This window comes from Erythrolamprus reginae, chromosome 2 (assembly GCF_031021105.1).
Source record: "Erythrolamprus reginae isolate rEryReg1 chromosome 2, rEryReg1.hap1, whole genome shotgun sequence".
Taxonomy (NCBI): domain Eukaryota; kingdom Metazoa; phylum Chordata; class Lepidosauria; order Squamata; family Dipsadidae; genus Erythrolamprus; species Erythrolamprus reginae.
The window spans coordinates 163,300,978-163,320,504 of record NC_091951.1 but is presented as its reverse complement, the minus strand read 5'-3'; the positions used below and the strand labels follow the sequence as shown (position 1 = coordinate 163,320,504).

The following is a 19,527-nucleotide window of genomic DNA, read 5'->3' as shown; positions in this document are numbered from 1 at the left end:
ATGAGTTCCCCATGTATCCCCTCATTCAAGTCATTGATGAAGATATTGAAGAGTACTACTAGTTCTACTTTCTCCCTGTTGCTTGTCACCTTCTTTCTCCCAGAAATGGACCAATTGTTTCCTCAACTTTTTTCTTGTTTTTTGTTATTTTTAAACTTTTGTTGCAAGTCTTGGTGTAGAGTTTGTCTCCCAATTGATGTCAGGGTAGTTAAAATCCCCTATTACTATTGTGATGTGCTTCCTACATACCTTAGTTAGCTGACTAGCAAAAAGTTCATCTATTTCTTCTGTTTGGTTGGGTGGCCTATAGTATAGACCTATGGCAATATCATTCCCTCTCACCTTTAATATTGATCCAAATGCATTCAAGATCATTTTCATCATTTTTGTGCTATATTTCTGAGAGGTAGTTATTTCTTATATATAGTGCCATTCACTATATACAGTACTGTAGTTTTATTTTCTTATAACTTCTGATAATAAAGTACTGTCATATTTTTCTGCTTTTCCGAACACACCTTTGACTGTGGGTATGTGGATATTATATACCATGAGTGTCCAACCTTTTGGCTTGCCTAGACCACACTGAGTGAAGAGGAATTGCCTTAGGCTGCATATAAATACATATAAAATAATTTGATGCATATAAATCACATAATGTTAAAAGTTTACAATCTTATGGGGCTGCTTTACTGGCTGTCCAGAGCCAAATGTGGCCCATGTGCCATGCATTAGATAGGCCTGACGCAGACCATTTGGGTACCGAATGGACCTGCTGCTATTGGCCACAGAATCAGAATCAGGTATCTTGTTGCTCATGGGGATTTCCTTGCAGCACTTTCTGTCATTTAACCCGCAATAAATATGGAGAGCATGGAGAGAACAATATCTGGCCTTGTTATTATGACAGAATAGGGATCAGTGATGGGGGCAGCACAACTTAGGCCAATGTACTTTTCTGCCTTCTCAAGTGCTGACAGATTCGACTTTTAATCTGATTATCAGCATGAATCGAGAGAAAAATATTTTGGGAGTATAAATAAAACTGGATTGGAAGTCAGCATCACAGTACACATAACAGTCAAACTCAGTTCAGCATAACTTCTTGCAACGCGCTGAAGATTGTCGCCTCTTGATTAGCCTGCACAAGGTTAACCTTTAAGATCAGCATTTTGGGGAAGCATCCCCAAATAAATGGCTCTGTTGTAGCTGGCGGGTATCTCCCATCTTTCTTTCTCTGCTCCCAATGCTATGGGAAGAAAATAAGGGAAGCAGATTTCTAGGTTAAGTATTGTTTCCTCCCACCACATGCAACACTTCTCCATCTGCTGCAGAGTCATTGTCTTCCAAAGATGCCTCCTACTTTGCATCCAAGGGAGCAAATCCTGCTACTGTTGGGACCCTGTAGTATCCCTGTATTAGCGGCAAGGCCACCTTTAGTCCAGGGGCACTAGTTGCACATCCTCTTTGCCAGCCTGCCTGCTGGTCCGCTGGAGAGAGAGTGTGGGGGGGGGGAGTGAGTGAGTGTCGCAGGACCTCACATGCTGCTCTGGCCCAGTGCCTGGCTGGCAGACCAAGTGTCCTTCGGCCTGTTTGCTATTGCAAATAAATGCTGGACGTCCCCGCTGTGGCTGGACTTTTACCTTCTTGGCAATTGGCCTGCCTCTGCCCTCGCGCGTTCCCCGCCTAGGCAACCCTGCTCGCCCCCTTTCTTCCTTTCCCTCTTCCCGTCTCCTTGCAATGATTGATCACTTCTGGAAAGGCTGCCCCATCTGGGCAAGCACGATTTCTGTGCCAGGTGGACTTTAGCTTCCCCTTGATTTTTGCATCGCAACAAACCCTGGCGTGACATAGGCTGGGTGATGAGCAGCCGGGACGACGGTCGGCCCCGGGAGTGGCTGGAGCGAGCGAGCGGTGGGTGTCCCGGCGGGTGCGTGAGCGGAGCGCTTTTTCCAAGCGCCCCTGCGCCTGGAGCTCCATCTGCGTACGAGCCCGGGATCCGCCGCTTGCGCTCCCTCGCTCCGCCCCGCCGCCTGCCTTTCCTATCTAGGGGGGCTCCTCCGGCAGAAGGAGGGGAGTTGCGCCGAGCGCCGCTCTGCCTTCCTCCGCGCTTCCGAGGGAATCTGCCCATCGCCAACAGCTGCGCTTGGACCGGAGAGTAGGAAGAGGTGCGGGCAAGAAGGGAGAGAGAGAGAGAGAGAGAGTGTGTGTGTGTGTGTGTGTGAGAGAGAGAGAGAGAGAGAGAGAGAGAGAGAGTGTGAAGCACTGAGACCTCGTAAGTGATCTTGCGGGAGAGTTGGCGATCCACCAGGATCGGGTGCGGATGACGGGGAGAGGGCTCGAAGTGTTACGAAAGGAGTTACAGGTGGGGAAAAACTTCGTGATCGAAGGAAAGACAGAGGCGAGACTTGCCCCGAATGGGCAACCGAGCGGGGCTGGTTGTAAAAATGCTAGTTTGATCTCCTCGCGCGTTGCTTAGGCTCCTTTAATATTTTTTTTTAAAGGCTGCAGTCGTGGGCGCGCTCATTTGGAAATGATTCCCTTGCATTTGATGGACTTTTATTTCCCAAGCAAGCAGAGTGCACAGGAGCAAGATGTGTGATCTTGTTGCATGCTTTACTTAGATGGAACTCATCCACCGATGGGATGAATGCTCGAGTTGGGTTGCATGCCCTCCCTCTTCAGCTGGGTTTAGAGTCAAAGTGCGTTAAAGGAACCTTCTTCCGTAGCAACAAAACTGTAGTGAGTCTAATCCCCCGTTGCATCTATGGTGGGTCAGAGAGAAAAAAACAAACTCTAATCGTGTATGATAATGTTTACTATGGTGGGTGGTTTGCACGTAAAGAAAAGTGGATTGTTCTTGTTGTTGTTGTTATTGTTATTATTGTTAGTATTATTATTGTTGTTGTTGTTGTTGTTGCTATTGTTGTTGTTGCTGCTGCTGCTGCTGTTGTTGTTATTATTATTATTATTATTATTATTATTATTATTATTATTATTTAGATTTGTATGCCACCCCTCTCCAAAGACTCATTTCATGTTGGGCAATATTCTTCAGTACATGCCTTCAGTTGTGTATGGATTACAAATCTGAGAATGCCCATTGAACCTGTTGACTTAGCAATTGGGTTCCCAGTTCTTCTTCCGAACCGGTTGTGGATGTGTGAATTTTGTGAAGAGAGAGGCTCTATGCAGTGTAATATTAACTCCCTCCCACCTCTATTTTGCTCTTCCCCAGGCAGTTCCGTAACTGCTGAGAATGGGGGCTGCCCAGCCAGGATCCCCAGTTTTAGTTTCAACCTGGCATCTGTGAAATGCTGTCATCCACCTCTCTCCCCTGTAACATGATGAGCAATCATCAATATGATAGTGCTTAGATAATCTGTGCACCCAAATATTTATAACTATATGAATACTCCGCTCCCAATCTAGCGATCATTGCAATCTGATCTTTTTTCCCAAAAATAAAATAGGGGAGCAACTCTCCCCCACATTTAATTTAAAAGGAAGAGAAAGGCACCCACATTAATCAGGAATGTAATTTTTTATATTTTTGTTAGAATGACCCCAGCTATCCATGAGTTTTACCTTGGCATGTTAAACAAACCCAGCCATTTATGGGTTGTTTAGTCGATCGTGATTAAGCTGTGGTTGAGTTAAGTCAGTGTGACACTGAAAGACGACTCCTAGCTATTCCGGGTGTCCTTGATTGTCGCTTGCCTCTCTGATGTTTTAAGTGGCTCAGCCATAGCCAGGTACAACAGAAGACTGACATGACCTAGTTCAAGTTTTACTCCTGAAGAGAATAAAAGGATGGAGAGGGTAAGATAAAAGAAAGATGGAAATATATTGTGCAATAGCCTGAACTTTTTGATAAAAGACGGGAATGTAAATGTACTTAAAACTCAGATATTAATTTTAACCATCCAAGACATTGTATTTATGTTCTTCAAAACCTACCCCTGCTCCTTGGATCCAGTGTTGCCCGTTTATTCTGGGAAGGAAGGAAGCAGGAGTATCCTTCTACCAAAAGAACCATCCTAAGTGGCTTCCCTACACCAATGTGTTCTTTTCCTCTTTTCACGTCTAATTTGATTAGGAGCTGCGAGACAATATCCAAGGACCCATCTTTTGCCAGAGGGAGAATGGCTGCTGTCTTTTTTAAGACATCCAGTATAAATCAGCAGCTCCCCAGTCAAGAATGACATAGAGCCAATAGAGAGAATAAGGAAACACAGGGGTGGGAAATGAGATGCTGTCTTAGGAGGGCTTGTGTCAGCTCACGCCATGCCAAGAAAGTATTAAAGTTGGGCTAAGTCTTGTTTTGACAAAGAGGCTGCACATATATTTAGAGAAATTAAATCATTTTGAATCCCTCTTGGCACATTGATTCTGCACACCGACTCACACTGCGTACATTTTATCATTTGGAATAGATTTTTCTGAGACCAGGGGGAGATCACAATTCTATGTGATAATGGGCCACTGCAGGCTATAACTGAAAGGAGAGATAGTTCCAGATTCCTGTATTTTATGGCGTAAAAAGAACATCTTCAGTTAACACAATGATCCGCAAAGTTAATGGCATTTAAGATTACCATCTTTATAAAAGAACGAAAAGCTTAATGCCATGCTGAAGTATGTCTTAAAAACAAAAGATTGCTTTTTTTCTAAAAAAAAAAAAGTACTGAATAAAAGCAAATGATGGATGGAAATTCCTTGTATCCAAATGAACACTTAATTGGATTTATTTGTAAATCTATTATTAGAAAGTAATAGAGACATGGGGGAAATATTACTACCATCCAAAAGGACAAAATATGCAAACTTATTAGGTCAAAAGATTAAGTAGGTCCAACATGTATATCAGTATTTTGTAAATACAGATGAATGATTGGCCACTTCTTGAAGCATCAAGTTAGTATTCTGTAACGTATCAGGCGCACAAGTCTTCTTGTAGTGAGAGGTTTTTAAAAATTATCTTCTTGCAAAGAAAGGACCAATGTGAGTATATGGCAAGAAATGGGTTTGCTCTTCAGTTATAGGACTCAAAGGATTTCAATACAATCAGCCTTTGGCCACTCAAACTTTTGATATCATAATTGAAAGTAATCAGGACTTCAGAAATACTTAAGTTACTAGGATGCTGTGCCGACAGACCTATTTACATACGTCAGGACCTGCAGCGCTTGCAGAACACTGACAGCTAATCAGAACGTGCTTTTCTTGACAAAAAGATGAGCACAGAGATAACCTCAGTCTGCCAGTGACCAGTCCCTCAGTAAATGAATGAACAATTGTAAGCTCTATATTTACCTCCTGATTTGAAGCTTCTGCATTTTGTCTCCTTTAGCAGCTTCTCCAATGGCCAGAAATGTAGTCACCTCTGCAGAACCATTTTGAAGTTGTAGTTCATATAATCCCACACTCCGCCCCGGGCTTCCCATTGGCACAAAATGAGAGATTTCTGGTTCATAGCACTGATGACATTACCTAGTTTGGGTAATGAAACATCTGCAAGAAAACAAGCAAGCTCAGAAAGCACCAAGGACCCCTCATTGCAACCCTGAGCTACAAAGAATTCTTTATTTGCACAAAATGTGTAGACTGCAGCAGAATGAAGTGAGGAATTAATACAGGTAGTCCACATCTTACAATCACAACTGGACCAGGATTTCCATTGCTGCGCAAGGCGGTTGTTAGTTGAGTTGCACTGGAGTTTACTTTTCCTGCTACAATTAAGTGAATGGTTGCAGTTGTAAGGTGAAACAGGTGGTCATTAAGCAAATCACCTCGAGGTTCGACTACTGTAATGCTCTCTACATGGGGCTATCTTTGAAAAGTGTTCGGAAACTTCAGATCGTACAGAATGCAGCTGCGAGAGCAATCATGGGCCTCCCAAGGTATGCCCATTTTACACCAACACTCTGCAGTCGGCATTGGTTGCCGATCAATTTCCGGTCACAATTCAAAGTGTTGGTTATGACCTATAAAGCCCTTCGTGGCATCGGACCAGAATATCTCCGGGACCGCCTTCTGCCGCACGAATCCCAGCGACCGGTTAGGTCCCACAGAGTTGGTCTTTTCCGGGTCCCGTCGACTAAGCAATGTCGTTTGGCGGGACCCAGGAGAAGAGCCTTCTCTGTGGCGGCCCCGACCCTCTGGAACCAGCTTCCCCCAGATATCAGGGTTGCCCCCACCCTCCTTGCCTTTCGCAAGCTCCTTAAAACCCACCTCTATCGTCAGGCATGGGGGAATTGAAATTTCCCTTCCCCCTAGGCTTATAGAATTTATACATGGTATGCTGGTATGTATGAGTGGTTCTTTAAATTGGGTTTTTTTAGATTGTCTTTTAATATTAGATTTGTTTACATTGTCTTTTTATATTGTTGTTAGCCGCCCCGAGTCTGCAGAGAGGGGCGGCATACAAATCTAATTAATAATAATAATAATAATAATAATAATAATAATAATAATAATAATAAATGCTATTGCTTGTTGCAAACCAGCGGAGAAGGTTGCAAATGGTGATCACGACGTGACCCCAGGATATTGCAACTGTCATAAATGCATGCCTGTTGCCAAGTCCCCAGATTTTGTTGACCATAAGAATGTTGGGATGATCATATATGTGAGGATTAGTCATAAATCACTTTTTTTCCAGTGCTGCTGTAACTTAATCGACCACTAAATGAATGTTGTAAGTCAAGTCAATACACTACTTTTTATTGGGGAGAAATCAGAATTGGAGGTTCGATTTGCTTTGTGAGCCACAGGTCATAATGCCCAAAATCTGAGGTACCTGAAAGCAGCACTATCCTGTATAGGAAGGTTAGATCAGTTAGACAGTGGTGGTGCAGTGGTTAGAATGCAGTATTGCAGGCCAATTCTGCCAACTGCTAGTAGTTCAATCCTGAGCAGCTCAAGGTTGATTCAGTTTTTCATTCTTCCAAGGTTAGTAAAATGAGGACCCAGATAGTTAGGGGAACACACTAACTACACTCTAAACTGCTTAGAGAGGGCTGTAAAGCACCATGAAGTGGTATATATGTTTTAGTGCTATTTCTATTGCTTGTCTCCATACCATAATCTCAAAAGGATTTGGAAAATGGCCCTTCCATTTTTACAGATAAATTATTTTGAAAAGCAAAACACAGTAAAAAAAATCCCTTTCAAGTTAATACAGTAATGTTTTTCTTGCCATTCTCCCCAAAAAAGATTGGATTGATAACATTGACAATGAAATTGCATCATTATTTAACAACAGTAAATCTCATTGAATTGAGTGAAATATTTTCCAGTGGAAGTAAACATGGAATTGCATCTTTAGAGATATCTAATATTCACCTCTTATTATTTGTGTACACATCGTGGAGAGGAGATTTCTCATAAATAATAATCCCACGTTTCTGCAACACTCCGCGGCCTGCACTGGCTGTCAATCGGTTTCTGGTCACAATTCAGTGTTGGTAATGACCTTTAAAGCCCTACATGGCATTGGGCCAGAATACATCCAGAACCGCCTTCTACCGCACGAATCCCAGTGGCCGATAAGGTCCCACAGAGTTGGCCTTCTCTGGGTCCCATCGACCAAACAATGTCGTTTGGCGGGCCCCAGGGGAAGAGCCTTCTCTGTGGCAGCCCCGGCCCTCTGGAATCAACTCCACCCAGAGATTAGAACGGCCCCCACCCTCCTGGTCTTTTGCAAACTACTCAAGACCCACCTTTGTCGCCAGGCATGGGGGAGTTAAGATATTCCTTCCCCCTAGGCCATTACAAGTTATGCATGGTATGTTTGTGTGTATGTTTGGTTTTTATAATAAGGGTTTTTAGTTGTTTTATTAAATTGGATTGTTACATGTTGTTTTTTATCGTTGTTAGCTGCCCCGAGTCTGTGGAGAGGGGCGGCATACAAATCCAATAAATAAAATAAATAAATAAATATATATATATATATTTTTAAAGTAGAGTATTTGTTTTGAAAAAGTTAAGTAGAAAAGTGTTCTGATTTCCACACCTGAGCTTTTGAAAGTACAGGAGCAGAGGCAGATAGCTTTTTGATAGAGAGTCTGTCTGTTTCAGCAATTACAGGCTTCACAGGGTGAAGCAAAGATATTGCTGGAGGGACAGGGTAGAATTTCCTGCCTCTTGCTTATCACACCTGGCTGTTTGACTGTTTTCCTGCTGAAAAATCAGCAAGAAATCCGTGATTTTTGGCATGTTCTTGAAGAGGAAACTCTTAGGAAAACAAAATCATTGGGAGTTACCTGTACGAGTCTATCTTAGAGTGCTGATTTCTATCCTGGAAAGTAGGACATGAGAAAAAGAAAGATGAGAGATTGTTAATATTTTAGCTAAAAATATTTAGTTAATTTTTTTATTATAGTAAATCTAGCATTGCAACCTCAAACTTTAATTTGGTTTGTAGTCCAGAGCTAAATGTATCTTGGGGAGATACGGGTGAATTAGGCCCTTCCTAGAAGATACCTTTCTCCATATCTTCCACATCTGTGCAAAAGGATGCATTTAACTTCAGCATTGTTTCTCCATGAAAAAACCTCCCCAGAGGTTGGGTTGGGTTGGTGGATGAGAAGTAGCAGGGACTTTGGTTCCTATTTGCCAGAATGATATTGTTTTCACATTGTCAGGTAAACAGCTGTTACAGAGTCGGAGCTGGTTATGTCTCAAAAAACTATGCAATCAATCTCTTCCTTGCAATATTATATAATCAGAGGTGGTATTCTCTTACTTTCCTTATCAGTTTGTAATTATTATTATTATTATTATTATTATTATTATTATTATTATTATTATTATTATTATTATTATTAATTGGATTTGTATGCCGCCCCTCTCCGCAGACTCGGGGCGGCTAACAACAATGATAAAAAACAACATGTAACAATCCAATTTAATAAAACAACTATGGGTCTGCACACATGCGTGCACCTTCAAAATGTTCCTAAATATACCACTGGGGGGGGGGGGTATGTTGCCACTACCAGTTTGCTTGAACCAGCTGAATACCATCTCTGTATATAAAACACCCACTTGGAAACTGGATTATACAAACTGTAACTAACTTTGCATCTGGCATTTTTCCTTACCATCCAATCTATCATTTGGGAATAATCTGGTGCTTTGCTTAATGAAGGAGAAATGAGTTGAGGAATCTGTGTTAGAATGAATTTTATTGAACAACCTTTGGCTCTCAACCTAACCTATTTTATAGGGTTATCATATTAAAAAAACCCTCATATACAACACTTGAATCTCCTTTTTACAGGCAGTCCTCAATTTAACGACCACAATTGAACCCAAGATTCCTGTTGCTAAGCAAGAGAGTTAAGTGAGTTTGCCCCATTTTGTGACTTTCCTTGCTACAACCGTTAGGTGAATCATTGCAGATGTTAAGTTAGTAACACAATTGTTAGATGAATCTAGCTTCCTCATTGACTTTGTTTGTCAGAAAGTCCCCAAAAGTGATGACATGATCCTGGTACCCTGCAGTTACCATAAATATACGGCAGTTGCCAGGTGTCCAAATTTTGATAGGATGATCATGGGGATGCTGCAATGGTTATGTGGAAAATGTTCATAAGTTACTTTTTTCAGTGCTATTGTAATTTCAGTCACTAAATGAAGGGTTGTTAGCCGAGGACTACCCGTATGCATTTTAACAATGATTGTCATCAACAGTAACAACAATGGCAACCTGCTAGAATAATGTTTTGAGCATCCAAGCAGTTATGGGTTCAGTCTAATCTATTATTAGCAGCATTCTGCAGGGAATGGGAAGCAATCTTCTAAAAGCCAGGGGTTTAAAACTGGTGGCATCACGTGATGTAGCATGACTTTTCCCCCCTTTGCTAAACCGGGCATGGCTCTATGCCAACGTTTCTCAACCTCAGTAATTTTGATCTGTAGACTTCAACTCCCAGAATTCCTCAGCATGCCGCTTTTTACTCATGGAAGTTTTGGTTTCTCCCCAAGTTAATGTATATAGGAAGAGATAGGTTATTAGCACTCAATCCACTGTGACAGTTCTTTTCAAAGAAAAAACCAGAGCACCTTCAAAAAGATAATGAAAGTAAGAACTTTCCTTGATCTTTGGCTACAGGGAGTTGTTAAATAACCATTCTGAATCCAATCTTTATTTCTCATTTATTTTGTGCTTAGATTCCACCTTATCATAAAGTACCCTGAATCGATCAAGATGGCATTCTCTTCTGCTTGAAGGAGATTCCCTGCCAGGCAGACAGTGACAGCGGTTGCACCATGGAGCAGGATAATGAGTTACCCAACACCACCGTCTTCTGGTTCCCCTCAACTTCTCAGTTGGACAGTTTCTCCCCAGAGATTCCAGCTACTAATCTTTCCATCAACATCACAAGCCACCATTATGACTTGACTAGCAATGCCATCCTCACCTTTATCTACTTTGTGGTGTGCATTGTGGGCCTCTGTGGAAATACTCTAGTCATCTACGTCATCCTTCGCTATGCCAAGATGAAGACAATCACCAATATCTACATCCTCAATTTGGCTATAGCTGATGAACTGTTTATGTTGGGCTTGCCTTTCCTGGCTGTGCAGGTGGCTCTGGTTCATTGGCCCTTTGGGAAAGTAATCTGCCGGATCGTCATGACAGTAGACGGAATCAATCAATTCACTAGCATCTTTTGCCTAACAGTCATGAGTGTGGATAGGTATCTTGCTGTAGTACACCCCATAAAATCTGCTAAGTGGAGGCGCCCAAGAACAGCAAAGATGGTCAATGTAGCTGTCTGGGGCATCTCTCTTCTGGTCATATTACCCATCATGATCTATGCTGGAGTGAGCAATAATCATGGAAATAGTAGTTGTACCATAATCTGGCCAGATGAGTCTGGTGCTTGGTATACTGCCTTCATCATTTATGCCTTTATTCTTGGCTTCCTGGTACCCCTAACCATCATTTGCCTCTGTTACCTTTTCATCATCATCAAGGTGAAATCATCTGGCATTAGAGTAGGTTCCTCCAAGAGGAAAAAGTCAGAGAAAAAGGTCACCAGGATGGTCTCCATTGTTGTCGCTGTTTTCATCTTTTGCTGGCTGCCCTTCTACATCTTTAATGTCTCATCCGTCTCTGTGCGTATTGTGCCAACACCTGTCCTCAAGGGCATGTTTGATTTCGTGGTGGTCCTCACATATGCAAATAGCTGTGCCAATCCTATCCTTTATGCCTTTCTGTCTGACAACTTCAAGAAGAGCTTCCAGAATGTCCTCTGCTTGATGAAAGTTGGTGGCATAGATGAAACGGATAGGAGTGACAGCAAGCAGGATAAAGCCAGGCTCAACGAAGCTACAGAAACCCAGAGAACATTGCTCAATGGAGACCTTCAGACAAGCATCTGAGAGACCCCAGCATTGGCCAATACATCTCCATACTTCTTCATGGAAGGCAGCAGTCCACAATGAATGACAGCAAAAGCCATCAAACCTTCTCTTAAGGGAATGGCAAATGTATGTGACAAAAAGGGTACAGATGTACATCACAGCTCTAGGCTAGCTGGTTATGAAGATACTTATAAAAAGAAGAAGCATATTCTGTGGTTATAGACTAAACACACACATTGGTGTGTGCACAATCGTACATGCATGTATAAAGGCATGATGTGATCAAGCATAGTAAGAATGTTTATACTAGATCCATCAAAGAATGTCTATATTGGATCCATCATACCGCACTGTCTTTTTAAAAAAAAACCTTTACTGGTAAGATTTTTTTAAAATATTGAATTATTCCATTTTCAGGATTTGAATTTCAATTTTAAAATGATTGGACAAGTGTTAAATAAACAAATTCCAATTCTGAACAAATTGTATGAAGTTGGGATCATTGAAACCATCTTCCCGTTCTAAAAGTAGATGTCCTGAAAGCTTTGAGTTTCTGCCCTTTTTTTAGTTAACAAAACATTACATTTATGTGTTCAAATCAAAATGTATAATTATTTTCAGGTTGGAAGGAGATAATGGAAAAATTAAAGTTGCATAAATATATTATTAAAAGAGTAGCTAATAAAACATCATCTTTAAAACAGGAGGATTGTAAAGCTCGTTGGACATTAGAGGAATATGTGCAACCATAACAAGATCGTTTTCCTATGAATTCACAAAAATAATTTATTTTGCCATGTTGCTATCCCTTGGTTTCCTACATAATGGTTTTCTTTCAGAAAGAAGGGCAATTGGATCTCAATTTCAAATATCAGGATGACCTCTAGATGACAGGAGAGAAAAATTAAAATTTCTTACTTTTTACTGCCGTCTAGCCCTATTCATTACGTTTTTTCAGCACTATTTTTGCTGACACCACAAAAAATCCTTTTGTAAGTAGAGCTGATATTACCAAACCCAATCCAATCAAACCTTTATTGTCAATGCACAAAATGTGTACAATGAATTGAATGAGCCTCCCTGGGTGCATCTCCCCCCCACCCGAAACACAAAATACATCTCAATAACCCAATAAATGAGTTAGAATCCCTAAACCCAAATTAGTAATAAATAAAATTTGGCTAAATTATTTTTCAAAAGGAACCAAGCTGTAACACTGCCCCACATGGAAAAGGGGTCTACTGTATGTGCCCTTTCCTATATCAGTACGAAGAAACCTGTGACTCTCTAGATCAGAGTTTTTTCAACCTTGGCAACTTTAAGACATGTGGATGTCAACTTCCAGAATTCCCATGCTGGGTGAAGAATCTTGGGAGTTGAAGTCCACACATTTTAAAAATTGCCATGATTGACAAACATGGATCTACCGATTCCAGCCATCCCTTATTCTTGGCCATCTTGTCTGAGGTTCCTGGGAGTTGTAGCTTGGCAATATCGGACAACGGGCCTATTCTGTACCTACAAGTCCTGGATACTGAAGTTGCCTTAGGACAGTGATGACGAACCTTTTTTTCCTCGGGTGCCAAAAGAGCATGTGTGCATGTTATCGCGCATGCATGAGTGCCCACACCCATAATTCAATGCCTGGGGAGGGCAAAAACAGCTTCTCCTGCCCCCTGGAGGCCCCCCTTTCTGGTGGGCCCAGTAGCTTCATATTTTGCCTTCCCCAGGCTCCAAAATCTTCCCTGGAGCCAGGGGAGGGTAAAAACGCCCCCCCCAAAAGGCTCTCTGGAAGACAAAAATACCGTCACAGAGCCTCTGATTGAGCCAAAAATCAATTGGCCGGCACACACATGCATGTTGGAGTTGAGCTAGCGCAACAGCTCGCGTGCCAGCAGATATGGCTCCGCATGCCGCCTGTGGCACCCGTGCCATAGGTTCGCCATCACTGCCTTAGGAGTTCAGTATGGAAGTTGCCCTCCAATTCCAAGTTCCCAGTTCAGAATCAGCCAGCACACAAATTCTTGCTAAACCCATCTGTCTCTACACTTGCAAAAATGTGGAAGTTTAGAAACATAGAAACATAGAAGACTGACGGCAGAAAAAGACCTCCTGGTCCATCTAGTCTGCCCTTATACTATTTTCTGTATTTTATCTTAGGATGGATATATGTTTATCCCAGGCATGTTTAAATTCAGTTACTGTGGATTTACCAACCACGTCTGCTGGAAATTTGTTCCAAGGATCTACTACTCTTTCAGTAAAATAATATTTTCTCTGAAAGAATAGTAGATCCTTGGAACAAACTTCCAGCAGACGTGGTTGATAAATCCACAGTAATTGAATTTAAACATGTCTGGCATAAACATATATCCATCCTAAGATAAAATACAGAAAATAGTATAAGCTTTTTGTTCCTTTCTTTCTTTCACTCCCTCATGGCTCTTTTTGACTTCACCATCTTGACATATGAAGGGATCAGAATTCCCTCTAGCTTAGCTTTTGACAGGCTTTAAGGAAGTGCAAGAGAGAGTTGGACTGACTGTCCCTTCACATCTACAGTGCAGCATGTTTACGCTCAGCTCTTGCATGCGCACTCACAAAAACCCGGCAGTTCCATTGGCACTTCCCTTCTTTCCTCCACATGCCCAAATGCCATCAGGGGTTTGCTTTCGACTGAGAGAAATGGGCTAGTGCAATAAATGCTCTTTTTTGTAGTAAAATGTTTACTTGAGGAGTTTTGCATGCCAGAAATGAGAGACTTCACTTTATTGGTTACCTTCCTCATCTGGGAGCAGCTGTTTGGAGGGTGCAAAAGGCCAGTGTAAAAATAGGCCAGCTGAGTAGCTGAGTGGTAAAATGAGAGTGCTGGCTCTTAAAACCAGGTCTCCGGGGTGGCTTTGCTGCTGCGATAGCTGCTTGTTGGGCTGCCTGGAACCATTTATTACAGCAGAGGCCTCCAATTATATTATTATTATTATTATTATTATTATTATTATTATTATTATTATTATTATTATTAATTAGATTTGTATGCTGCCCCTCTCCGCAGACTTGGGGCGGCTCACAACAACAATAAAACAATGTACAACAAATCTAATAATTTAAAAATCACTAAAAAACCCTTATTAAAAGCAAGCATATGCACAAACATACCTTGCATAAACTGTATAAGCCCAGGGGAGATGTCTCAATTCCCCCATGCCTGATGGCAGAGGTGGGTTTTAAGGAGTTTACAAAAGGCAAGGAGGGTGGGGGCAGTTCTAATCTCCGGGGGGAGATGGTTCCAGAGGGTTGGGGCCGCCACAGAGAAGGCTCTTCCCCTGGGTCCCGCCAAACGACATTGTTTAGTCCATGGGACCCGGAGAAGGCCAACTCTGTGGACCTAACCGGTCACTGGGATTCATGCGGCAGAAGGCAGTCCTGGAGAAATTCTGGTCCGATGCCATGAAGGACTTTATAGGTCATAACCAACACTTTGAATTGTGACCGGAAACTGATCGGCAACCAATACAGACTGCCTCCTGCAATGGCCAATAAGTACCAGGTTGTTCTCATCTATCCCATATCCTCCAAATATATTGCCAATAGAATAGTTGGCCAAGCAATTAGCTTCTGGACACCTTGAAAGTACTATGGGTGGCCACTGGCTTGGAGGAAAAGCTACTTAAAATTGAAATGGCTGAAGACAATTCAATCCTGTCTCATTGAAAGATGAGATGAAGGTATCATTATGAGACAAATGGATATTTAGACCTTAGAGAGGATCAATCTAAATATAAACCAGACTGTATTTATGAACTATTTAGGACAGGAGAAGGAGGAGAATACAATATTGTACAACCTTTCTAGCAACCAGTTAGGAGCAGGACTTTAATCCACTAAGATTTATTTATTTATTTTATTTATTAATTGGACTTGTATGCCGCCCCTCTCCGTAGACTCGGTTCAGCTCACAACATATCAATGACCAAACAGTATACAATAATACAGCTAAATCCAATTAATATAAAGTTAATTTAAAACATTATAAAAAGGCTAAACATTAAAATCATGCATACAATTACAGCCGTAAGCATACTAAACATTCAATGGCCAGAGGCTGGGATCTGATGTCCCCAAGCCTGACGGCATAAATAAGTTTTCAGGTTCTTATGAAAGGCAAGGGGGGGGGGGGCAGTACGAATCTCCAGAGGGAGTTGGGCCCCATCAAACGACATTGTCTGGTCAACAGGACCTGGAGAAGGCCGACCCTGTGGGACCTAACTGGATTCTGGGATTCATGTGGCAGAAGGTGGTCCTGTAAGTAATCTGGTCCAATGCCATGTAGGGCTTCCTGTTCTTATGATTGCTATACACTTATCTTTAGACCATTTCTAAGCTGAAGAGCCAGCGCTGTCCGAAAACATCTCTGTGGTCACGTGGCCGGCATGAGTAAATGCCAAAGGTGCTCAGAACACTATTATATCCCCCCCAAGGTGGTCCCTATTTTTCTGCTTGCATTTTTTACATGCTTTTGAACTGCTAGGTTAGCAGGAACTGGGACAAGTAACGGGAGCTCACTCCGTTATGCGGCATTAGGGATTCGAACAGCTGACCTGCCGACCTTTCTGATTGACAAGCTCAGTGTCTTAGCCACTGAGCCATATGCTAAGTTGCAGCGCAGAAGATTTATTCAAGCCTATACAGAATCTAGTCAACTAACAGTCTGCACTAAATTGGTACTAGAAAAGGGTCAAAGGAATCCAAGGAGGGCTACATGGATCATTTGTGGCAATGTAGGGATTCTGAGCTTATGACATATTTAATTCCATTCCCAGCCTTGCCTGTTCCTCTCCTATATCATATCTTTTTCCCCCTCCACCAGTTAAGTTTTTGCCCCAAAATTCTGCATTTTTACATGATTGATAGATTTTGAGGACCAAATTAAGACTTGCAAGTCTACATTAAGCAAGATATTGTAGTTCACGACTTTGCATTTTTGAGTTTGTTTAATGAAGTTTTTTCATAAACAATAATATCACCTGTATCAAGGAAGCCATAGCTTGAGTAAGTTTATCTTTCATTTATTGTCCCCAGGAGAACAGTTTGTTGATAAAACAAGGTGCATGTTGATCATTAAAGTTGTGATATTCTTAAGGATAATTAAGTTTTATGATACTAGCTATTTTAACATGGCTATTACTTGCTGCAGTACATTATTACTTGGCCCTCAATCACAGCTGGCCCTCATGGCTCTTATTTTAATGACAGTTTTGAGCACAGGAAACTATTGGATGTGATCTCTTCACCACTTGAAAATTCACAGTCAGTGCTACAATTTCATTTATCCCAAATTGTGGGTTCAATTTGTATTTATCGTACAGGACATAGTAGACTATCAAATGCAGGTTGCAGAACTTAACCATTAGGTTATATCAAAAAATTCATCTCCTTCCCTCCCTTTCTCTCTTTGCTGGCTCCTATTGACTTTCTGGATTTTGTAGCCCACTGCCAAGCCTCAATTTGATTGGGATGTGGGATTGTATGATTGGGCCTTCTGACCTTCATTCAGCTTGACACAGTTTGGAGCCGAAGAGAGATGGAGCCTTCAGTCAAAACAGCATTCCTAACTGATGAGTGAATTACATTCCAATGTTTGGCTGACCAGAGGAGGAGGAGGATGAGGACAAGAAAGAGGAAGACGAAGAAGAGAGTTGTCACTGAGCAACCAGCTCCCATCCTGGTTGGACAATGTGATAGTTGTTTTGGAAACTTGAGAAACTGAAACTTATATTGGGGTCAAAAGTCCGGGGACTTTAATACTGGCTTTTCACCAGTAGCGCCAAGATGGTGTACCTCAATAAATTTGTTCTTTGAGGAAAAGCAATGCCTCAGAATTCAATCTGTAATGGGTACATTACTTAGAACCTGACAGCCACTGCTGCTAGCCCATTACCAAGTAATACATATAGCAAGGATTTAAACTTATTTATGAGCAGGAACAGTCTTTATAAGCCCTATAACAGTGATGGCTAACCTTTTTTTCCTCGGGTGCCAAAAGAGAGTGGGTGTGTGCTATTGTGCATGTGTGAGTGGCCACACCCATAAATCAATGCCTTGGGAGGGCAAAAACAGCTTCTCCTGTTCCCCAGAGGCCCTCTGGAGGCCGGAAATGTCCTGTTTTCCAACTTCTAGTGGGCCCAGTAGGCTCATGTTTTGCCCTCCTCAGGCTCCAAATGCTTCCCTGTAGTCGGGGGAGGGTAAAAACACCTCCTCCATCATCCTGGAGGCTTTCTGGAAATAAAAAATGCCCTCCCAGAGCCCCTGTATGAGTAAAAAATGAGTGGTCTGGCACACACATGCATATTGGAGCTGAGTTAGGGCAACGGCTCATGGCCAGCAGATATGGCTTCATGTGCCACCTTTGACATCCATGCCATAGGTTTGCCATCACTGCCCTATACGGATAGTCCTTGACTTATGACCAGAATTGAAAACAGAATTTCCACTGCTAAGCAAAGTTAAGTGAGTTGCTTCATTTAAACCTCTTTTGCCACATTGCTAAGAAAATCACAGCTGCAGTTGTTCAGTGAACTATGTGGTCATTAAGCAAATCCAGCTCCCCTCATTGACTTTGCTTGTGGGAAGCTGGTTGGGAAAGTCACAAATGGCAATGATTTGACCTTAGGATGTTGCAAACATAATAAATGCATCCCGGTTAATAAGTGCCCAAATTCTAATCAGGATTGGGAATGCTGCAATGATGATAAGTTGGAGGACTGTCATAGGTTACTTTTATCAGTGCCAACTTTGAACAGTTGCTAAACGAATGGTTGTAAGTTGAGGACTACCTGCAAAGGAGAGGTAGACAACTAATCGGATTGTGCTATTTTTTAAAAGACTCAGTGACAACAGCTATGATTGGATTGAGCAGAATTGCAACCCAATAACATACTTGCAAATAAGAGAGGATAAGATTTTAATGTTCTTTTGGATCTGTGGACTTGGGAAGTCCACTTCTTATATGAACTAAACATATCCAAAGGCTTATGCTAGAATTTCATTTCATGAATCGTGGTGGTGCACTGGTTAGAACAACAGTGTTGTAGGCAAAACTCATAGCCCATAGCCAGTTCTTCAATCCTGGCCTACTCAAGGTTGAATCAAACTTCCATCCTTCCAAGGTTGGTAAAATGAGGACTCATATTTTTGGACAATATGCTGATTATGAACCGCTTAGAGAGTGCTATAAAGCACTGTGAAGTGGTATATAAGTTTAAGTGCTATTGCTATTGGCTTTTATTTGGAAAATTGCATCATAACGGGGCATTTGGGAGGGGGGTTCAATAGATCAAGGGGGAGGAGTTTACAAAAGAACTAGGCGTTCTATATCTTTAGTGGGTTCTCCACTAACCTTTAAGACAAAAGAAAAATGACTCTGAACTTGCATTTTTCCCATGTGTGTTTAACAGCCCCCAGTCTCTCATATAATCAATGCATATACTTCTATAATTAAATGCAAGGAGAATAAGACCAAAGAAGAGAGAGACATTTAGATAAAATATGTATTGCAGCCAGTTGTATGGCAAACCCATAGAAGGAAAGACACATTTTACTTTCAATTTTGCCATCCGTAAAGTTCTGATTCTGCATGCATTCTTTTAAGATAACAAAAGAACAATAATATCTATCAAATTCCCTTTTGTGACTGTGGAACAAGGAAACTTGAAAAAAATCAAAGCTGTTGTACAACAATAAAAATATAAAGGCCCACTCATTGTTGAGGGGATTGATTTGCATTACAAATTCTTTTGCTTAGCTTTCTCTTCATTTTAACAATACTTGGATGCAGAGAGGCAGTTCAAGAAAAGTCCATGAAGATGGCATTGCATGTTGGAATGATCTATTGTTTACAATCCAGGTTTTAATAACATTTTAGGTGGAAGAGGTGATGTGATTTGTGCTTAAACACTTACAAAAATCAGTTTTTCTAACATAACTAAGGACATGGAGAGGGAGACATTAAATAAATGCAATTATTATTTATAATTATTAATATTATTTATAATTATTATTTATTATATCATTTATAGTTATTATTTATTATATTATTTATAATTATTATTTATGGGAACTACATGTAGTCCTCAACTTGCAATCATTCAT

The 19,527-nt window shown here is 41.3% G+C and overlaps 1 protein-coding gene across 4 annotated transcripts; it reads left to right on the top strand.

The window, feature by feature from the left end:
* Positions 1-1,667: 1,667 nt before the first annotated feature.
* Positions 1,668-11,862, top strand: SSTR2 (somatostatin receptor 2). 4 transcript variants are annotated; one of them, XM_070740255.1, is made up of 3 exons: positions 1,696-2,168; positions 9,287-9,349; positions 10,180-11,862. In XM_070740255.1, exon 3 carries the CDS (start codon positions 10,279-10,281, stop codon positions 11,395-11,397), a length of 1,119 nt encoding a protein of 372 aa, XP_070596356.1. In that variant the 5' UTR covers positions 1,696-2,168; positions 9,287-9,349; positions 10,180-10,278; the 3' UTR covers positions 11,398-11,862. The 4 variants fall into 4 exon arrangements, with proteins under 4 accessions (XP_070596355.1, XP_070596356.1, XP_070596358.1 ...); XM_070740254.1 differs by lacking the exon at positions 9,287-9,349 and having other exon boundaries at positions 1,668-2,168; XM_070740257.1 differs by lacking the exon at positions 9,287-9,349 and having other exon boundaries at positions 1,696-1,914.
* Positions 11,863-19,527: the final 7,665 nt, after the last annotated feature.

Excerpts from the sequence above, each read along its gene's own strand:
- SSTR2 (XM_070740254.1), top strand. The coding sequence starts at position 10,279 with ATGGAGCAGGATAATGAGTTACCCAACACCACCGTCTTCTGGTTCCCC.